Here is a 19,143-nt window from a genome sequence, read left to right on the forward strand (position 1 = left end):
GAGTGTCTTAAAAAGTTCAAGCTCCTCCCTAATATCCAGGGAAATGTTGGTCTCAGTCTGCTCAGAACTTTACCAGCTCCTTCGACGTGAATGGGGTGACGTTGCCCTCACACGGTGCTTTAGAAAGCGCTCAGCCTTCATTGGAACGATAGTGGGAAAATGTGCAGGATAGGCAATCTCTCAGAAACCATGTCTGTATGGCAACTGTGAGTGATCTGCTATATATCATCATCTAGTATCCGATACTCGAGGGCAGACTTGACGAGAGACAATCCAGGAGCAGCAAGCATCAAATTATAGATTAGATGTTTGTTTATTGATCCTCAATTTCAAATCAATAAGCTAATACATTGGTTGAGGGTGAGCTCAAAGATATGATCAACACCCAGTAGACATGTAGACTCGTACACAAGCTTGGCGATGTCCAGCCGGAACCGCCCCTGCATGCTCTCTCCCCTCAATCCTCCGCAACATGTGCAAAATGTTCCCCATCCCGCTCAGCCTCGTCTACATGCACATCACCCCGCATGACCTCTCCGCCCTCATCCATGTCAGGCACCGCTGCCGCACCACTGCCCATAGCGTGCTCTACCTCTCTGCATGCCCGGACCATATGGTCGACCAGTGCATCACTGTGCTCGCATCTGCGCATGACATCACCGAGCTCGTGTACGAGTCTACATGTCTACTGGGTGTTGATTATATCTTTGAGCTCACCCTTGACCAATGTATTAGCTTATTGTTTTGAAATTGAGGATCAATAAACAAACATCTAATCTATAATTTGATGCTTGCTGCTCCTGGATTGTCTCTCGTCAAGTCTGCCCTTGAGTATCGGATACTAGATGATGATATATATAATTGAGTATCTGAGAACTGTTCCAGGGGTCCTGTATGCAAAATGTGATCTTCTGCTTACATTTTCATAGCAGATCACTCATGGTTGCCATATGTCTGAAGGCTTGTGGTAAGGTAGGTGCTCATCTAAGTACTATCCCTGGACCACAGTTGAATAGTTGACCAGTAGTGAACAACCATTATATCTTGTTTCACACTAGAGTGGCTGTCTTATAAATATTTGGGGAGGTTTATATGTGTGTTTGAAATGATTGTGTATTCTTTGAGACTTGTACAAAAGGTGTGTTGGGTGGGAGGGAGAAAATAAAGGGAAGTATGGGTCTCTGCCGTATCTAAGAGTCCAGATCCCAAAGATCCCCTACTCTGAACCTCATATTAAAAATAAATCAGGAGATATACGTAAGTACACATCTTGTGAAAAAAAATCTGGGGGTGGTCAGTAGAGAGCTCACACTCAAAATGAAACCTTGTCGAAAGAGACTCGAAAGAGACTCGAAAGAGGGTGGGCAGAGTGACTTCGGAGAGGTGACTTTTTGAAGCTCCGACATATGCAGGTGGCGGACCTTGCGACCTGCAAGCCGTCGGACCTCTAATCGGCACGCATGACTCAGTGTGACTGAGTGCTCGGATTAATAGTTCAACTCTGGGGTCTAAGCCGTTTTTCGAGTCTCCCTCCTCGGTCACTGCCCGACAATCTTTCCTCTTCCTTAATAATTACAATAAAATCAACATAGTGAAATTCAGACACTTTTTCAGGTATGTACATAAATTTAATAGTGGTTGGAGAGGTTGTGGGAGCTAGGCGGCTAAAATGCCTAAACCCTATTCAACTGTGGCCCAGGGATAGATAGTACGGGTCTCGAGCCGTCGAGGTCCTCGTCTCGATTCTTTTTCTCCCACCCTTTCGCACTCCATTCCCACAACATTACTCATAAAACGTAGACGCGTCCTTGGGGGAGAACAGGCCTTCCCCTCTTCAAGGATCGAGAGTCTTCTGCCACACTCGTCAGTGCGTGGATCATGTCTTTCCTTGCTACCTACTAATAAAGCATAATCACATCGAACGGTAGGGAACGCTCGTTGACCTCGCATAAAATGGTTGAAACATGTCCTCACATACGCTCATCTGGGAATTGCACAGACGAAGCATGCGCATACAATCATGACGTCTTATTCTGCGAACCATGCCGGTCCGTTTTCATCAGTGTTGCAGCCTATGAAACCCATATCCACCAGAAGAAGCACCATGAAGTCGTATCCGGAGCTTGCAAAATCTTCTACTGTCCGACTTGTGCAGTAAACGTGACTGGCACACGCTGCTGGGAAGGCCATATCAGCGGTAAGCGTCACCGCTCGCGAAGTAAGCATATAGGCGTTCCGATCAATGTGCAGCCTGAGGACGCCCATGTCCTTCCTGGGAAAGCCTACTGCGAGATATGCGATATTGTCATCTACAGCAGCCTCTGGCCAGCACACCTTACTGGTCCTGCTCATAAACGACGAGAAAAGTTTGTTGCTTACAAGTCCGCATTTGACGAGGCGTCTAAAGATAGACACGGAGTCGCAATGTCTCATGGAGAACTTGGTGTGGACTTCGGCATTGTTGAACTGCAGGATGCAAAAGCAGGTGTGCAGGCTGAGCTCAAGATTCAAATCACCAGTCTTTCATCTCAAATCAAAATTGTGGACCTCAAACTGGCTTCGGCCATATCTTCATCCAGTAAATCCAGATCTTCGTATGTGCTTTCACATTATGTATTTCTCGGCTTACAAAATGTCATCGTAGCTTTACAATTTCTTCCCCCACTCCCTCTGTTCTGCAGAGCGGACACGAATCTCGTCTATGCATCATGCTCAAGCAGACTTTGCGAGGGCGCTACGAGGATTGGATTGAGATTACCTTTGAAGACATCACTCTCGGGCATCGTTTCATCTTCGTCCGTTCCCTCAAAGCCATCGTAGGTAGCAAGGCAGACCATGAATCTCTCAAGCCTATCGCTCCCTACGTGCCGCAGGAGGCAAGGAAGCGTGCGCCGGAGACTGACGTTTTGCCGGGCGATCCACCACCCGCCACCAACGCTATCAAGTGGGTAGCCTCGCTCCCAAAGGCGCCGATCCCAGCATCCATATCTTCGATCTTGTCTACCGGCTCTGTCTCGGACATGATCATGAAGCTCAAGAGGATAGTCTTGCCAGAAAGTCTCAATCTGGATTCCTACTCCGTCCACTTTAAGTCTTTGATCTGGGTTGAAGAAAACAGAATGGAGTAAGTCTCGTCTCCAAGTGATTAACGGTACACTCATGCTTTTCACTTGAGACATGACCTCCACATCTATGATATGTACAACTCTCTACTCGTTTTCAAGGGCGCGTCCTACCGGTCAGTAATTTTGAGGTAACATATTAAAATTTACACTTACCTGATTGTGAAGTTTGGAGGTTCCTGGGCTCGCAGAAAAGCGTCCAAGCGTTCTGATAGGTTCGTTGATTATCATTACCTTACATCTATACAGTCTTGATGGGTCTGACGTGGACTCAGGCGATTCCATCCTTGTACAACGCCATGGTGCTAACAGCGGAAAATGGTTCGAAGGCCGCGTTCACTATGTCCACAAGGAAATAGTCGGGCTCATGTTCCACAAATCATTTTCAAATCCTGACAAGAACCAGCGGTTTGACGTGCGCTTCAAATTGAATAGACATCCCCTACGACGGCAGCATCAAGCCTTGAGCAGCACATTCACTCCGGAACATCTATTGTTCCCACTTCAACTGCACGTTCACACCAGGGCGGAGGATGCAACTGTTATCACACCGCATAATCGGATGTTGGCGAACAACTCTCGTCAGTTGGATGCTGTGAGTGCCATTGTGAACAACCCACCTGGCTCTGTACCGTTTGTTGTTTTTGGCCCGTAAGGACTTTCTTCTACTTTCTTCAACATCCTGTGATCTGATCGTTGTCTATAGACCAGGAACAGGAAAAACCGTCACGATTGTTGAATCAATCCTTCAAGTATTAGATGCTAATCCTCAAGCCCGGATCCTCGCATGTGCTCCAAGCAACTCTGCTGCTGATCTTATAGCGAGCAGGCTGATGTCTCTTGGAACCGCAAAGCTCTTCCGGCTCTATGCTCCTAGTCGAGTTAAGGAAAAAGTTCCAGATGAGTTGCTGCCATTCACACGCACCAATCCTGGTGGCTATTTCACTCTGCCGGAGAAGTCGGTCCTGCCTCAATACAGCGTCATCGTTACAACTTGCGTCTCTGCAGCCTTCGCACATGGCATAGGCATGAAACGAGGCCACTTTTCCCACATATTTGTAGACGAGGCGGGGCATGCAACTGAACCGGAGGTTATGATCGCGGTCAAGACCATGGCTGATATGAGCACAAACATTGTGTTGTCTGGCGACCCGAAGCAGCTGGGACCCATCATTCGGTCTGCAGTCGCCCGACACTTCCAACTTGATATAAGCTACCTGGAGAGGCTTATGGATCGAGAGATCTATGATACGAGAAGGGGTCATGGTGTCACGTACGTTCCATTCGCTGCTATTCTCCTAGAACGTTGATCGTCATACCTCTTGTCCAGAATTGTCAAACTTACCAAGAATTACCGTTCGCACAACGCCATCTTGAAGTATCCCAACGAACGGTTCTACGCCAATGAATTGGAACCTTGCGCGGATAAAAAACGAACAGACTTCTTTCTCGGCAGCCCTCTCCTGGTGTCTAGCAAGTTCCCAATCATCTTCCATGCTATGGCGGGGAAAGATGATCGAGAAGCCTCCTCGCCGTCGTTCTTCAATATCGAGGAGATTTCGCAGGTGAAAGCCTACGTTGAGGCATTGCGCGCCGATAGACGTTTCGGAGTCTGTAAGTACACGTCGTCGTAGCCTCTGCGTCCATTGGTATTGAAGATCATTTGTGTTGCAGCGGATCAGGACATAGGTATCATAGCACCTTATCACGCCCAATGTGTCAAAATCCGCACATCGCTCAAAAAGATCGCTGAGGACATCAAGGTCGGTAGCGTTGAAGAGTTTCAAGGTCAAGTACGTCGCATTTGAGCTGTCTACTTGACTCTCCTGTTACTTATTGCTTTGCCTGGTTTCTTCAGGAGCGCCGCGTAATCATCATTTCCACTGTACGCAGCAGTAGGGATTTTGTCGAGTACGATCTCAGGCACACACTTGGGTTTGTTGCGAACCCTCGTCGATTCAATGGTACGCCTAGCTATGCATTCAGTATCCTCTTTTCAGGGTCTCATGGATGTTCCAGTTGCGGTTACCCGCGCGCAAGCGCTTCTCATCGTTGTCGGAGATCCTCTAGTTCTGTCACTTGACCCCTTGTGGCGTTCGTTTTTGAACTACGTTCACATCAACAAGGGATGGAAAGGTGTCTCGATCACTTGGGATCCGCTCGAGCCCGTTCGGGAAGACGGCGGATATGATGCTGAGTTACGGGAGCAGGGCCTCGCCGACATGAATGAGTTCACTCGCAGGATGGAATCTTTGGCTCTAGGGAACGTCGATGATATTGATGGGGCTGAAGACGTTGATCGACCATGGAGAGAGGCGGAGTGATGTGAACATCTGCTATGATCTGCCATTCAATGGCCCACAAGTATGTCCTGACTTCTATATGCACCATGACCATATTTACTGTATTTGACCTTGACGATCTTCGTATGAATCTGATGTATGACACCTTGGCGGTAGAACTTATTGATACTGTTCTACAGAGTCCAGACATACATGTCGGAAAAATGAGTTCAAACGCGTATTGCGTCCAAGTCGATCGCCTGTAGCTTGTGCAACATACAACATGGAAATATTCTCCTTATAACATATCACCACTCAGCAATACATGAAACATACATAACGAACACTTCTCGCTGACCATTACATACATACATCGCCCTTGGTCATTGGTATCAGAAAGAAGCTATCACTGGGTGGTGACGATGCCATCGGGCTCTGCGAGTACATTGGATACAAGAGGAGATGCGTGGTTATTAGCATATGATTCATTGAGAGAAATATGAAAGGATCCACACCAATGTAGTCAATGATGTCACCTTGAAGCGCCGTGAGGGATTGCAAGTATGCATCGGGGATCGTCGCAGAGAATCCCTAAAATAGATTAGAAACGTCAGGAAGATGCAATTGTTTGATTCAAATAAGATCAAGAGAGAAAGGTGTATATGGATGAAGCACGCTGACCTTCAAGACAGAGTCATAGCGGCTATGGACCGTGCCACCTAGAGAGAAATCATGTGAAGCTGAGCCACGTAGTAGTGAATGGATGCATATTTACGTACCGTTGGCGGCGAGGTCGTCTGCTTGCCTGTTGATCACGTCTTCCGAGGTGCTCGGCTTGAACACGACGATATACTCTGCGACGGGTACAATGAAACCATGATCACAATGATCAGTCAGAACATGCGCTGAAAGACGATGCGCACTTACTTCCAGACATATTGGAGGATATGGGGTGTTTTGTGGTAAAGGTTCTACGGATAGGTGTCCTGGCGATAACAGGGCCTTGAATTCTGGTTCCGATGAGGCGAGTAGACGGTGAGAGTCTGAGTGCGATGGCGTCTGATAATGTGGGTGAGAGGGGTTTATAAGGAGGATGCGCAGTCTGTCCGGACGGGACTTACCTTTGGATCAATTGAGATGGCTGTGTTTGTTTCGAAAGAGCTGTGGACGGCGCTGGCGGGGACCTGAGCAGATATCTGGACGATGGCCGGATGTGGCCAGGGGTCGATGACGCAATATTATGTCATGTTTTGGTTTCGCGACACCTCTTCAGCCAGTTGCACCATCCTGCGTTCAACTTCTCGAGTATGGTTTTTCTGCTTTTCGCATGGCGCATTGCAATCAGCATCCCTTGATATGTCCCTGCATTCCTGCATTCCTGCAAGAAACCCTGAAAACCAGATAGCATGAGGTAATATTAACGAGGCACTGGCTGAGTCAGGCAACTGAGTCAAGACAAACAAGCGCCTGTGCGTGTCTCCGGGTCCGTCGCGTCTTCTTGACTTCGATACCGAGCTTACCCGCAAACTAAAGCTGCGAGAGGGAAGTCTAAACCTACATCTTCTTCAAACAACAGCTGTATATGCTGCGTGCTGCGTTCTTGCTCTGGAAAAACAACGCGTCCAAGCTCAAGCTCAAGCTCAAAACAGAATTCGGTGTCTTCAAGAGATCAACATTTGTCGTACTGCCAATGCCCGTCACTCGTTCTGCAACACGCGCAGCTAGTAGCGCCACTGCAACCGCTGCTGTCGTGGCTAGGACTCCCGCAACCCCGACCGCGCCATTGACGAAAGCGACACGTGTGACCAAGCGCAAGGCGTCGTCTGAGGTAACCAACGCGTCAAGCAAGAAGAAGAAAGAGGCCAGCAAGGCCGCTGTCAGTTTAGCCAGTTCTGCCGTCGCAGAAGGCGATTCAGAGCCACCGTCGGCGGAGCCCGTGCAAGGAATACCAACTCCAACCTCGTCAAATGCCGTCGCACTGCTCCCGGCGAAGCTGACGTTCTCATTTGAAGAGGCGAAGAAGCATCTCATTGAGGCAGACAATCGGTTTGCAGACATATTTCTCAGATTACCTTGCAGGCCCTTTGAAAAGTTAGAGAGGGTCGAGCCGTTCAGGTCGGTGTCATTTCTAGATCCTGTGTGGAAACAATGCTGATAATCGTCTGTTTGGATCAACAGAACACTCACGAGCTCTATACTGTAAGTATACGCCCTCGAATGCGGTTTAGGACTCTAGACTAGCAAACACTGAAACTTCCTAACAGGGGACAGCAAATATCGTGGCTCGCGGCACGGTCCATCACGCACCGTTTCCTCCGGCTCTACTTTCCCCACCTGCCTGAGAAGGCAGATCACCCGTATGTAATTCCATTCTACTTCTGTATTCTGCCGACTGAATGTAATTACCTGACAACAGAGGGAATCAGGTCGAGTTGCCCTTCCCAACGCCTCAACAGGTCGCGCAAACCGAAATTGCGACCCTGAGGTCCGCCGGTCTCAGTGGGCGGAAAGCTGAATATGGTACGCACACCTTGCACAGGGTCGCCTAGACTGTGAGCACGAAATCAATATCTCACGACGGCGAGGCGTGCAGTGCAAGACCTAGCAGCTCGGTTCGCCGATGGCCGTTTGTCGGCACAGAAGGTGTTCGAAGCCGATGATGAGCAGTTATATGATATGCTCATTGCAGTGCGGGGCATCGGGAAGGTATATTGCTCTTATGATTTTGTATTCTTATTTCACTGAGCGGGTGTGGATATTTATGGACGCATCCAGTGGACCGGTAAATCGCACTCGCTTTTGGGGACATCTTTATATCACTTATCGTCTTCCAGTTGACATGTTTGCTATATTTTCACTCCGCCGCCCTGACATCATGCCCGCCGGTATGAACCATCCTTCCTACACCACTCTACACCTTCTCATCATGTTGTTTCTCCCATTCACAGGTGACCTCGGAGTTCAGCGCGGCGTCCTCCGCTGGTTCCTCTCCCTCCACAATCCATCCTTCCGCATAGACATCTCGCCCGAGAAGCTCCCCAAAGATCCCGATGCAGATGACAAGCAAGCGAAGGTCAAGACCAACGGCAGAAATACCAAGGCGGTACTGCTTCAACAACCCACGCAGGATGACGATGGAGACGAGGATGTTCTACCCGTGTTAGGGCAGAGCGCACAGAGCAAGGGAAAAGGGAAAGGGAAGACCAAATCGACGCCTTCGCTCGACGAATCCTCTCTTCTGGCCATCCCTGTGCCTGGTCATCCCAGCTCTACGCCTCTCAAAGGTAGCACCGGCTCGTCTAAGGCACCCACCATCGTCGGCGACACACCATTGGCGCTCGGTCTCCCGTCCATGCCTGCGCCCTTCACCCCCTCTATAAACAAGGCATTGCAAGGCCCGCAAAATAGTACTGATTCTGTACCTAGGCCTTTACCAGATGGTCTGACGGCCGCCGCGTTGAAGACGCGATTGGAGGGGAAGAAGAAGATCAAGTACGTGATTACCATGTCCCGCTAAGCATGTTCTTATGTGCGAGGCCGCGTTAGGGGCGCGTTATTGACTCCTCAGGAAATGGAGAGTCTTACAGAGCATTGGAAGCCGTACAGAAGCATAGGTCAGTCGCTCCCTCCGCTCTGTCGCGAGGGATCGGGTTTGACTCGTGGCGTATCTGTTCTGGCAGCTGTCTATTATATGTGGGCCCTAGCGGAGGAAAAATGATTGCTTGCTGCGTCAATATCTGGAATCGATCTAACGGTGGACCTGGAACGCGGTGAAAGAGTTAATTGGGTTGTAGTCTTCCTTCGAGGCATGCTTGTCGCTTTTAGACTATCAGCAGCTAATTGTGCAAGCATGCTGCATCAATGATACCCATTATTGTCTTCGTTATACAGCTTGGTTGATGACCTTCAGCTACCCTCGAGCGCCTCCGCAATGAACTGATAGGGGCGCAGGGCAATTAGGTACGACGCGTCCTCATGAGCTAGATTAGGTTTGTTTTGGCACGCCCAGGTCAGTGATATTGAGCTTGGCAACATGCAGGCTCTGCATTGTTCCCACTCATGTAGGCCATGATGATCATGTTCGCCGATTCTGTTGACAACAGTCGAGGAACATGATAGAAGACGTGGAAAAAATAGCTCTTACGCTCAATGCCTTGATTGCACCGATTGATATTTTCAAATGAGGCAAGCATGCCAACACCATGACCATGGATCGAGAAACCCTTGTAACAGCGATACTGTATAAACCAGCCTTAGCGTCAGTCAGTGTTACTATGGCCGTAACAGTTGGTTGAAAAGCATGAACCGTCAGCCCTTACAAAGCCCTACAAATTCCAACAAAATATTGAGCGGTGTCACAGTTCATGATAAATACAACACCAATAACTTTAAATATGTCACTGCAATGCTGCAGATAGGTCCATTCTTCGACGCAGCCTGAGTCCGACAACTCCAGCCCAGATTACTTACCAGCTGCCTCACCCTGTTCAGCCTGGTCCTCCATTTCCCGTTTTCGTGTTCCCCCTTCGGGGCGCCCTAACAGCTTCACCAGCGTGGGCGCAAACACAGACGTCCACATCTGGAGCGTGTGCACAAACACAAATAGCCACAGCATGAGGGTGAAGCATGCGCATATCGCTCCCCAGATGCGGAAGAAATTCGCATTGTCCAATATGCGGGAGAGTGCGATCGTCAGGTTCCCGTAGGCGCCCTGCAACAAGCACGAGATGTAAGTGAACTGTCAAATAAAGAAAACAGTATGAGAAACATGAAACCCTACTCACAATCGGGTAGATCATTCCCCAAAACTTCGGCTGAAAATTGAGTCGCGACCTTCTCAACACCAGATAAAACGCCAACAGTGCGTACGCGAACCACATCGTAGTCAAACTCCATAGCATGAATCCCGTGCACACGCATGCTACACGTATAATCTTCCCCACTGCTACGTCGCCCAAGAACATTGACGCGCTCCCGCTCCCAACTGCAGGCAACAGCACTGTAAAGTTATCCCCAATCAGAATGAACGAGAATCCTGCCTGCCCCATAGCCCCGAGCGGCATGAAAGACGTGATGACCGCCTCGTCTTTCGGATGTCCAAACACTATGAGCTTGTAGAAGTACACGCCGAGTAAAGTCAGAGAGAGCGTGAGTCCAATGAAGAGGATGACAGCGGCCAAGGTGACAGTGAGGAGGGCATGAGTGGGCGAGATGAGCCGAAGGGCCTGGGCCAGGAGTCCGCCGGAAGAGGAGGTGGCGACGAGGGTAACGGCGGGGAAGAGCCAGCTGAGTGACATTGACGCTAGAGAGTAATCCTGCTTCACCGCTCTACATGATCGAAAAAGAGCATATATTGTCAATCAAGAACAGACAATGATGGAATAGAAGAACTGACATTATGCGAACCAGACTCCAACAGCATACAGTCGACGCCGCGACGTCCAACCACCATAATCCCCAGACAACATACACGAAGGGCACTCCCCCGAATTTGTACGCTCCATGCAAGAGCAATATCGTATCATTGATAAGCGTGTCGCCGCTAACGAGGAGCGCGCCGAGATATATGCTATCCCCAGGATCATCAAGCCATTTGCCGCTGAGGAGCCGTCCGGTGGAGCCAACAATGAGGAGGACGAAGAACACGAGATTAAGAAAGAAGAAAACAGCACTGAAGTCTTTGCTGGGTGCAGTGGAATCTCCATAAGGAAAGTTTAGGATGAGGATGGATACAATGCCTGTGCCTGCGGGAGAAATGAGTTTAAGCTATAGAAGTATTCAGAGCACTCACCCATGACCATCGTAAACCACACCAACTTGAAACCACTGTGGGTATAGGTTAATAGTTACTTTGGGGGATCCAAGTTCCGCGACGAGGACAGCACAGACTTACCGAATAAGATATTCAGGACTATCTGCCATGTGCAAAGAAATTCTATACCACTACGGGAATGAGAGAAGATGGAGGTACTTCGCACATGTGCCAGAACTTATACCGTAGTGCCACGCCGGATTGTTTGCCCATCATGTCAGACTGAGTCGTGCCCAATACATTTCATCTGCTTAAAATAACCTGTGTCTCCTTTCGAGACTTTGCTTTTGGCATCAAATCGGCAGTCAAGACGCAGACAGGGTGTGCATAGCGTTCTGTGGTTTTGGGAGCGTTGTAGGGACTGCGCCCATACATTGCTCTCATTAAACCGGGGGGTTGTCATCGCGGAATGTGCACCTTTCGCCTCGTTGGATGCTTGCACGCACAAGAAAACTGTCTTTCCCTTGTTGGCGCTGTATCGATCGGGGAACAACCCGTCGGAAATGACACGGATCGATCTCACTGCTTGTATGCATGCATGTGTGCGCTCGTGGACATGTATGCGTGAGTCTCGTACGGAGGTTATACATGAGAGAAGAAAACTCACAAGTTCAGTGATGAGGAGCTGATATATTGCAATGAGCATTTGGCAGTACCTCGAACTAGAGAGTTCCAGACTGAACCAAAGAACGGGTTCTTTTTGGAGGAAGGGGAGAAAAGCATTGAATTGGATAATTATGAAAGGATAGATGCTGACGATAGCTGCTGTAAAGAGGGGACAACGGTAACACATTGCTGGAGCATCGATCAACAACATGCTCGACACACCATACGAATCGGACCCGAATAAGGACGAGAAGATGTAGGAGCTAGAGACGCAGACACGGAGGGATGCCCGAAGATGAGCAGCAAGAAGAACACGAGGGCAGCCGTCACAGCCTGCAGCCTGCAGTTGCTGAAAAACGTTGATGTCATGAGGCCGCGATAGAACTTGACGGAACCCATCTTCACCGTTCCGTGTCGTCAACGCATCAGAGAAATCTTATTCTGAGAAAAGCCCAAGCTTGCGGCGGAGGCCAACGATCGGATACAATCCCGACGCCAAGCTGCGTCACGAATTCGGAGATGCACGTGCGCTACGCAATGAGAGGATTTTACGTAACCGGCGCCCTCCCGTCGATCCCCTCAAATCGGGAAACGTCCTCCGACTCCTCTCTCATCCGATACTACATTGCCCTTTTCCTATCGAAAATTTACCATGGGAATCCTCGATATCGTCCCGGTAGGTTTTGTTCTCTATTTTTCATGTCGGAGAAAATCTGGCCGATGACTCAACGTACACAACCTCCATAGGCTGGTGTTTTGACTGGCGAGAATGTCCGCAAGTTGTTCGATTATGCTAAGGAGCACAAGGTATGTCAGATGGAAAGATAGAGCCGTTCACAGAGTTGATCAAAATCATCTGTATCATGGTAGTTTGCTATCCCAGTACGTAGATGGATCTTTCTTTCAACGATCTCACCACTGAATCATCTTCATATCTCTAGGCGATCGTAAGTGTCCCGTATCGGCACACACAGCTCATCTCAAACATGATAAATCATAGAATGTGACATCCTCGTCCACTGCGAACGCCGTTCTCGAGGCTGCCCGGTACTTATCAGTTTCCAAACGCAGCCCACATTCACTCTGATCAGGCTACAGCGACATCAAGTCGCCCATCATCCTCCAGGTCTCACAAGGCGGCAGTGCCTACTTCTCCGGCAAGGGCCTGGCCAACGATAAGCAACAGGCATCTATCATCGGTGCCGTCGCCGCTGCCCACCACATTCGTACCGTCGCCAAGGCGTACGGCGTGTAAGCTTTTCTCTAGTCCTTCGTCAAGGATTCCTTGAACTCACCATATCTGCACTCCCTTTCTCGACAGCCCGGTCGTTCTTCACTCGGATCACTGTGCCGAGAAGCTTCTTCCTTGGTTCGATGGAATGCTCGCTGCCGATGAAGAGTACTTCAAGCAACACCAAGAGCCGCTCTTCTCCTCCCACATGCTTGACCTCTCCGAGGAACCGAAGGAGCAGAACATCGCGACCTGCGTGAAGTACTTCAAGCGCATGGCTCCCATCGGCCTTTGGCTCGAGATGGAGATCGGTATCACTGGCGGTGAGGAAGACGGTGTGGACAACACCGGCGTGGACAACAACAGCCTGTATACGCAACCCGAAGACGTATACGAGGTCTATGAGGCGCTCAGCAAGATCAGTCCCAACTTCAGTATCGCGGCGGCTTTCGGAAACGTGCACGGTGTGTACAAGCCCGGAAATGTCAAGCTGCACCCGGAGCTCCTTGCGAAGCACCAGGCGTACACGAAGGAGAAAACCGGTGGGAAGATTGAGCAGCCTTTGTATGTCGCATGTTTTGAGCATTTTCAGATGGTGATTGGCTCATTCACGTGAATCCCCAGGTTCCTTGTCTTCCACGGCGGATCCGGTTCTACTAAAGAGGAAATCAAGACTGCTGTCGGCAATGGCGTGGTGAAGATGAATGTTGACACCGGTGCGCCTTGTTTAGTAGTCGATTCATCAACACTCTCATGCTGATTCAATGACGGATAGACACTCAGTTCGCATACCTCGCTGGTATTAGGGTATGGCGTTTGTTGAAGATAAATGGCCATCAATCGTCTTACCACCATCTCTTCTACCCAGGACTTCGTTCTCAACAAGAAGGACTATCTGCTATCCCAGGTCGGTAACCCCGACGGTGCTGACAAGCCCAACAAGAAGGTTCGCAACATGCAATCATTGCCTCATGCACTAGTCACTAATTTCAGGCATAGTTCTACGACCCGCGCGTCTGGGTTCGTGAGGGCGAAAAGACTTTGTCTGTCCGCGTCAAGGAGGCCTGCTCCGATCTTGGCAACACCAGTAAGCCATCGAATTTTTACTGTCTACGATGCTAAATATATCGATCGTTTCAGACCGTTTGTAAACACACGATACATACGTGCAAATTAAAGGGGACGGAGAAGAAGTCAATGCAATAGATGTGTTTCCCATGATGTTGTATTCGTGTAGCCTGGGTCTGTATGGTGTTGGTTAAACACGTGTCTACGTACGGAATCATAGTATTATCCCAATATTGCTGAGGGGCGTGATTGCATTCGAAAAATGAGCATGAAGGTGAGTAGTATGAATCGTTAGGTACAGTAATTGCCATTCCTGGTGGGGTATCGTGCGGATATCGTAGTGCAATCGTAAATGGAGATCCTATCTTGAGCTCGGGTCAAATATTTCACGCATCTCCATGCCTTCCTAATCCCTTCGCTCCTTTACTGATACTCTTTGCCTGTTCCTGCTTCGCCTTTGCGCGGCGAGCACTGTGCGAAACATCAGTACGTGTTGAAGTATACAATGGTCATCAAAAAGGACATACTCGTCCTTCGCCTCTGCCTCCAGGATTTTCACATGGTTCCTTGCCTCTCTGACTGCCATCCTTGCAGCATGCAAGGCCCGGTCTGCCTCTGCCTCTGCTGCTTCGGCATCCTGGACCTTCTTCTTCGCACTCATGATGCTCGGGTCGCGTCCGAGGATAGAGTCGTCTGAAGATGAGTGCCGCAGGCCAAACAAGCCTCCAAAGGAGCTGGAGCTCGTCGTGGTAGGAGATCGTCCGATGTCGGACGAATCGCGGTCGACGGAACGACGACGTCCGAATAGCCCACTACTGTGCGTAGAGGGCGACGTCGGGGAGCGTCTGGTGTCGCGTGCGGCTTCCGCGCGTTCGGCAGAATGTGAGCGGCGAGCGAAGAAGCTACTCCGGCTATGCGGAGGTGTTGTGGAGGGCTGTCGCTCGGCGACTGCAGCGTTTGTGTTCTCACCGGAGCCGAAGAGAGGCATGGTCTATATTCACATGGCGAGGGTGTGGGTCATTAGTTTGACTTTGGGCTGATAGTGAATGAAAGAGCGCACCTGGGGTATTTGGGTGAAGGGTGCTGTTAGTATAGGATTGGAGAGGTTCGAAGACTGGGATGAGAGGCCTCTATGGTCAGTCTGAAGTGGTCCAAGTGTGTGTAGGTGCACTAGACATGCTATACTGGGTCCTGATATACAATCCGTGGAGATCTACGTCAGTGGAGTCTGCAGTGCCGTGCAACTCCATGCCGTGCGAATTGGTGATGAACTCATCAAACTCATGGCCAAGCTCCACATTCCTAGGCCCAGATCTCAATCGATCTACTCAAACAGCATCACAGAGGAGGTGCTTGGATTGGTGTAGTAGGAATCGTCATCGAGCCCAGAAAGGAAGCCAGGTAACCATTTCGAGCCGTGGTGACGGCAGACCTTCCATATTTAGTAAGTGTTTGCCAATCCAGTACTGTACAACCTAACCGCAACAACTCTCCGGATGGCTCATCTCACTAAGCCAGTCACGTATGACATCGAATCTTCAAACATAGCATTGCTGGGATCAGAGGCAAGTCATATGTTCCAGCGAAAAACAGTGCACTGACCGCTCAGTTAGATCGAGAAACGCGTCCGCAGACATGCGGGCGATAGTGAATCCTCTTGGGAGGATGTTGGGACCAGGCCTGGGCTGCGCATCTGGCGGATTGAAAACTTCAACGTTGTTGATTGGCCGAAGGATCGCTATGGCTCCTTCTATGACGGCGATTCATATATCGTCTTGCATGTGAGCGGCTTGTACACGTTGTACAGCAATGAGCTTTGCTGAATTGGACTTTCTATAGACATATAAGAAAGATCCGAAATCTGAGGCCCTGTCTTATGATCTTCACTTCTGGTTAGGTGCCGAAACTAGTCAAGATGAGGCAGGTACAGCTGCTTATAAGACCGTGGAGCTCGATGATCGTGAGTACTGAAGCATGCAACTTAATTTGAGTATGGGCTTGACAAACTGATTATTAGACCTCAAGGGGAGCCCCGTCCAACATAGAGAAGTACAAGGTTTCGAGTCCTCACGGTTTCTGTCATACTTCCCGCGATGCATCATACTTCGTGGCGGCGTTTCCACTGGATTTCATCACGTCTCTGCTCCTCCGCCTTTGAACGTGAAGCGTCTCTACCAGATCAGCGCTACACAGAGCACTCTTGCGACTGGGAAGTCGACCTTGGTCGTGCGTGAAGTCCGGCCAAAAGCTGCGAGCCTCGTCGAGGGCGACGTTTTTGTCCTGGACAAAGGCGTAGAAGTATGGCAACTCAATACGAAAGCCAGCATTGGAAAGGAGAAATTCAAAGCGGCTGAGTTCGTTCAGTTAGTGATCAGTGACAGGGAGGGGCAGTGCCGAGTCGTGGTATATGGTGAGTTCAGATATTGACTGACGACGAACTATTGACGCTGAGAATGATACTATTAGATGAAGGCAGCTCAGGGGCAGGAATTTTCCTGTCTGAATTTGGAGTCGAGGCTCTGACATCAAGAGGGATGACCGATCGATCGGTCAAGGTGCCAGTTACCCTGTACCGTGTTACGGACTCGACCGGCACAGTCAAATTTGAACGAGTCTCACCGCCGACACATTCATCATTCGACTCTGGAGATGCATTCCTTTTAGATAATTCGGCTGATGTGGCTCATCCAGCCATATTCATTTGGATTGGCAAAGATGCTTCTCTCAAGGAGCGTCGACTTGCTATGCAGTATGCGCAGCAACACTTGTACAATAAACGCGGAGCAGGAGAGCTCGTACACATGGGGGTCTCTATCATCAGGATGAATGAAGGATCAGAGAGTGAGGAATTTATCAACATCATCAATGCACAATGAATGGAGGAAGCTCCTGTACGTCACTGCTATCTTCAACGAGAGTGGACAGCCGCTTAGGTTCTTCTAGGTTTACATTATGTATAAGTATAAAGAATGAGCACGGCTGAAACATCGATAGCAGCATCATATGGAAACCAGTCGTCCGCAGGATCGGGCCACCTGCTGGAATAGAAAAGACTGCTAAATCCAGGAATAATATACTATGAGCCACGCTCCTCCCGTTCCTCGACCACGCATCGTTGAGACCGCTCATGCTGCAAACCCTCGATACTATGACATGCACCTCTTTCACTTCTCCCGCCGTCACGCTACAATCGGCGCCGAGGCCGGCTCATCGGATTGTAGAGCGCAGCTCAACTCACCAGACAATTCATGAGGCCATCAAAAATTGCTCGCGAATCATCGATCTGCTTTCTCCAAAAAGAATACCTGAATGCAAGGAAGAAACAAGACGGAACAAGTGTCGATCAACGGGGAACCAGAACAAGGTCGGATTCTGGGATTATGGTTTCCAGTACGTCCGCAAGACCGTCAACAGAATCGGGCACGAGGTGAACTCGTTTCGATGCCTGCGATGAGGAAAAATCCGGTTGCCATGCTTTGGCGGAAAGGCCTTGCTGGATATCCACAAAGGTGGACTGGACTTGGGATATGTCCAACACCCCACATACGGCCTGAATTATGGCATTCTGGTCCAAGCCCCTTTCCCATGAGAATGTGATAACGGTGTTCGCAGAAGTTTCATCGTTATCGTATGGTGAGTGGTCTGTTGTCCAGGCTAACAGGCAAAGCCTTGACGGGCATGTGGATTGGAAGTGGACGGCATGGAAGGGAATAGGCGCATCAGTCCGTCGAATGCGGAAAAGGGCGGGACTGCTCGCTATGGCACGATTAGAGAAGTAATGGCACGAGATGCGTATGACAGTGTCGCTTGGAATTTGGAGGCGCTGTATGAATTGAGCAACAAATAACACATTTCCCTTGAGTTGAAGGAGGGTCAGGTGGCGAAGAACAATATGCGGGAGTTCGATACGAGGAGAGGTGGCACATCGGACTAAGGCCGGAAACGCGTCCTCCAGGATTAGCGTCTGCAATCGTGGCATCGCAGTGAGCATCACAAATGGATCGGCCATGAAAGTGACATCGTGTGCGTGTAGGTCTTGCAAATGGAAGTGAGTCACAGACGATAAGAAGGACGCCGTAGGATCCACAACGCATCCTCGTAGGTTGAGTTCACGTAGTCGTGAAGCGTGTCCATCGAATGCGGCAGCTGGAAGCACGTACGTGTCCCGGAACCATCTGTCAGAATGAGTGACAACAAGCGACAAAGTCTCCAGGAACGGCGCTGGTTGAGTGAGCCTATGCTCAAGCAAGGTGAGAATGTCTGCATTGCATGCGAGAGAAAGTTCTCGTATACGAGGGAGCTCCTTCAACACCATGTCCGCGAGGTCGATAGACGCTTGTTCGTCTCTGATGTCTCCTTTGACAGTCAGAAACGTAGCCTTGGATCGCGCGAGAAATTCGGTTGTCCAGGTCTGAGATTGAAAGTCGATATGTGTCCAGAGGGTAGGAGTGCCGAGGGCTACATTCCGCCACATGCGGCTCACGTACGTGACAGTCTGCCATGCCCAGAAGGCAGGGTGTCGCCCAGACGTAGGAGAACTTGGGCCACTCAAGAAAGAGAATATCAGAGACAAGAGCTCTGGTGGAAGGCGAGCAATGGGAGAGGAGGTGCTGCGATGCGTCCTCAGAGCATACAGAGCTCTCTCTCGCTCTTTATTATCTCCATCCGCCTCTTTCGTTATGGAAGGCAGTGACTGAGAATTCATGTCCAGTTCCTTGAGACTATTGCGGTAGATTGAGTCATGCAAGATATGCCGTACGAGACTAAAGTCACTCTACCTGTCAATGAGTTCAAGTGTGGGTAGTTGAGGGTTTTGAATGGTTTGGGTTGGAACTTGCATTGTTGTGGGTTTTAACGATCAATGGGATAAGAGAGGGCCAGGCGGGAACTGGGGGTGAAGCTGTGAAGATCCAGGGATCGCCCATGACAAGCATATATATAAGGAAGTCATTGAGCGCCAATGCCGTTTGGAAACAAGGGAAGTCCATAAGCAGGTGCAACGTACTGAGCTTCGAGATGCGG

The 19,143-nt window shown here is 49.7% G+C and overlaps 10 protein-coding genes across 10 annotated transcripts; 6 read left to right on the forward strand and 4 right to left on the reverse strand.

The window, feature by feature from the left end:
* Nucleotides 1-2,172: 2,172 nt before the first annotated feature.
* Nucleotides 2,173-2,517, forward strand: HETIRDRAFT_247149 (uncharacterized protein; the record flags this gene model as incomplete). Its single annotated transcript, XM_009549462.1, has 1 exon — nt 2,173-2,517. A coding segment is annotated over one exon (345 nt), but the record flags the coding sequence as incomplete, so codon positions are not given.
* HETIRDRAFT_385786 (uncharacterized protein) lies at nt 2,512-5,608 on the forward strand. Its single transcript, XM_009549463.1, has 10 exons — nt 2,512-2,594; nt 2,645-3,124; nt 3,176-3,238; nt 3,291-3,337; nt 3,398-3,773; nt 3,829-4,395; nt 4,453-4,736; nt 4,797-4,915; nt 4,981-5,086; nt 5,142-5,608. Exons 2-10 carry the CDS (start codon nt 2,709-2,711, stop codon nt 5,444-5,446), a joined length of 2,283 nt encoding a protein of 760 aa, XP_009547758.1. The 5' UTR covers nt 2,512-2,594; nt 2,645-2,708; the 3' UTR covers nt 5,447-5,608.
* Nucleotides 5,609-5,745: 137 nt separating this feature from the next.
* Nucleotides 5,746-6,567, reverse strand: HETIRDRAFT_146474 (peptidase inhibitor I9). Its single transcript, XM_009549464.1, has 6 exons — nt 6,526-6,567; nt 6,332-6,463; nt 6,184-6,258; nt 6,086-6,123; nt 5,920-5,995; nt 5,746-5,839 (listed from the first exon to the last, which is right to left on the reverse strand). The coding sequence occupies exons 2-6, from the start codon at nt 6,339-6,341 to the stop codon at nt 5,811-5,813; spliced, it is 228 nt and encodes a 75-aa protein (XP_009547759.1). The 5' UTR covers nt 6,342-6,463; nt 6,526-6,567; the 3' UTR covers nt 5,746-5,810.
* Nucleotides 6,568-6,947: 380 nt separating this feature from the next.
* On the forward strand, nt 6,948-9,293 carry HETIRDRAFT_385790 (uncharacterized protein). The gene is made up of 10 exons (XM_009549465.1): nt 6,948-7,519; nt 7,583-7,603; nt 7,669-7,761; nt 7,821-7,924; nt 7,998-8,110; nt 8,180-8,186; nt 8,239-8,289; nt 8,353-8,896; nt 8,951-9,018; nt 9,085-9,293. Exons 1-10 carry the CDS (start codon nt 6,987-6,989, stop codon nt 9,120-9,122), a joined length of 1,572 nt encoding a protein of 523 aa, XP_009547760.1. The 5' UTR covers nt 6,948-6,986; the 3' UTR covers nt 9,123-9,293.
* Nucleotides 9,294-9,738: 445 nt separating this feature from the next.
* HETIRDRAFT_62118 (C4-dicarboxylate transporter) lies at nt 9,739-11,340 on the reverse strand. Its single transcript, XM_009548685.1, has 5 exons — nt 11,298-11,340; nt 11,196-11,230; nt 10,800-11,148; nt 10,189-10,732; nt 9,739-10,115 (listed from the first exon to the last, which is right to left on the reverse strand). Exons 1-5 carry the CDS (start codon nt 11,324-11,326, stop codon nt 9,867-9,869), a joined length of 1,206 nt encoding a protein of 401 aa, XP_009546980.1. The 5' UTR covers nt 11,327-11,340; the 3' UTR covers nt 9,739-9,866.
* A 1,097-nt stretch (nt 11,341-12,437) lies between these two features.
* HETIRDRAFT_410210 (uncharacterized protein) lies at nt 12,438-14,350 on the forward strand. The gene is made up of 11 exons (XM_009549466.1): nt 12,438-12,498; nt 12,570-12,629; nt 12,693-12,719; nt 12,823-12,869; nt 12,921-13,073; nt 13,144-13,617; nt 13,678-13,769; nt 13,829-13,860; nt 13,922-13,999; nt 14,053-14,140; nt 14,194-14,350. Exons 1-11 carry the CDS (start codon nt 12,475-12,477, stop codon nt 14,202-14,204), a joined length of 1,086 nt encoding a protein of 361 aa, XP_009547761.1. The 5' UTR covers nt 12,438-12,474; the 3' UTR covers nt 14,205-14,350.
* A 157-nt stretch (nt 14,351-14,507) lies between these two features.
* On the reverse strand, nt 14,508-15,109 carry HETIRDRAFT_452516 (uncharacterized protein; the record flags this gene model as incomplete). Its single annotated transcript, XM_009549467.1, has 2 exons — nt 14,508-14,592; nt 14,649-15,109. 2 exons carry the CDS (start codon nt 15,107-15,109, stop codon nt 14,508-14,510), a joined length of 546 nt encoding a protein of 181 aa, XP_009547762.1.
* Nucleotides 15,110-15,617: 508 nt separating this feature from the next.
* On the forward strand, nt 15,618-16,997 carry HETIRDRAFT_155044 (uncharacterized protein; the record flags this gene model as incomplete). Its single annotated transcript, XM_009549468.1, has 5 exons — nt 15,618-15,686; nt 15,735-15,902; nt 15,961-16,081; nt 16,139-16,531; nt 16,588-16,997. 5 exons carry the CDS (start codon nt 15,618-15,620, stop codon nt 16,995-16,997), a joined length of 1,161 nt encoding a protein of 386 aa, XP_009547763.1.
* Nucleotides 16,998-17,052: 55 nt separating this feature from the next.
* On the forward strand, nt 17,053-17,762 carry HETIRDRAFT_440611 (uncharacterized protein). The gene has a single exon (XM_009549469.1). The coding sequence runs from the start codon at nt 17,249-17,251 to the stop codon at nt 17,573-17,575; it is 327 nt and encodes a 108-aa protein (XP_009547764.1). The 5' UTR covers nt 17,053-17,248; the 3' UTR covers nt 17,576-17,762.
* Nucleotides 17,763-18,199: 437 nt separating this feature from the next.
* HETIRDRAFT_440612 (uncharacterized protein) lies at nt 18,200-18,972 on the reverse strand (the record flags this gene model as incomplete). Its single annotated transcript, XM_009549470.1, has 2 exons — nt 18,900-18,972; nt 18,200-18,842 (listed from the first exon to the last, which is right to left on the reverse strand). Coding segments are annotated over exons 1-2 (705 nt in total), but the record flags the coding sequence as incomplete, so codon positions are not given.
* Between the last annotated feature and the right edge of the window lie 171 nt (nt 18,973-19,143).

Source organism: Heterobasidion irregulare (assembly GCF_000320585.1).
Source record: "Heterobasidion irregulare TC 32-1 unplaced genomic scaffold scaffold_06, whole genome shotgun sequence".
NCBI classification, from domain to species: Eukaryota; Fungi; Basidiomycota; class Agaricomycetes; order Russulales; family Bondarzewiaceae; genus Heterobasidion; species Heterobasidion irregulare.

Bases quoted from the DNA above. Each gene is read 5' to 3' on its own strand.
- HETIRDRAFT_385786 (XM_009549463.1), top strand. From the start codon at position 2,709: ATGCTCAAGCAGACTTTGCGAGGGCGCTACGAGGATTGGATTGAGATT. The intron at 3,774-3,828 runs GTAAGGACTTTC...CGTTGTCTATAG, and splicing joins CCGTTTGTTGTTTTTGGCCC to ACCAGGAACAGGAAAAACCG. The intron at 5,087-5,141 runs GTACGCCTAGCT...TGGATGTTCCAG, and splicing joins GAACCCTCGTCGATTCAATG to TTGCGGTTACCCGCGCGCAA.
- HETIRDRAFT_146474 (XM_009549464.1), bottom strand. The intron at 6,124-6,183 runs GTACGTAAATAT...ATTTCTCTCTAG, and splicing joins AGACGACCTCGCCGCCAACG to GTGGCACGGTCCATAGCCGC. The intron at 5,840-5,919 runs GTGTGGATCCTT...ATGTACTCGCAG, and splicing joins TGACATCATTGACTACATTG to AGCCCGATGGCATCGTCACC.
- HETIRDRAFT_385790 (XM_009549465.1), top strand. From the start codon at position 6,987: ATGCTGCGTGCTGCGTTCTTGCTCTGGAAAAACAACGCGTCCAAGCTC. The intron at 7,520-7,582 runs GTCGGTGTCATT...TTGGATCAACAG, and splicing joins GAGAGGGTCGAGCCGTTCAG to AACACTCACGAGCTCTATAC. The intron at 7,762-7,820 runs GTATGTAATTCC...ACCTGACAACAG, and splicing joins CCTGAGAAGGCAGATCACCC to AGGGAATCAGGTCGAGTTGC.
- HETIRDRAFT_440611 (XM_009549469.1), top strand. From the start codon at position 17,249: ATGCTGCAAACCCTCGATACTATGACATGCACCTCTTTCACTTCTCCC.
- HETIRDRAFT_62118 (XM_009548685.1), bottom strand. From the start codon at position 11,326: ATGGCAGATAGTCCTGAATATCTTATTCG. The intron at 11,231-11,297 runs GTAAGTCTGTGC...CTATACCCACAG, and splicing joins AGTCCTGAATATCTTATTCG to TGGTTTCAAGTTGGTGTGGT. The intron at 10,116-10,188 runs GTGAGTAGGGTT...TGCTTGTTGCAG, and splicing joins GGGGAATGATCTACCCGATT to GGCGCCTACGGGAACCTGAC.
- HETIRDRAFT_410210 (XM_009549466.1), top strand. From the start codon at position 12,475: ATGGGAATCCTCGATATCGTCCCG. The intron at 13,618-13,677 runs GTATGTCGCATG...GTGAATCCCCAG, and splicing joins GGGAAGATTGAGCAGCCTTT to GTTCCTTGTCTTCCACGGCG. The intron at 13,770-13,828 runs GTGCGCCTTGTT...AATGACGGATAG, and splicing joins GAAGATGAATGTTGACACCG to ACACTCAGTTCGCATACCTC.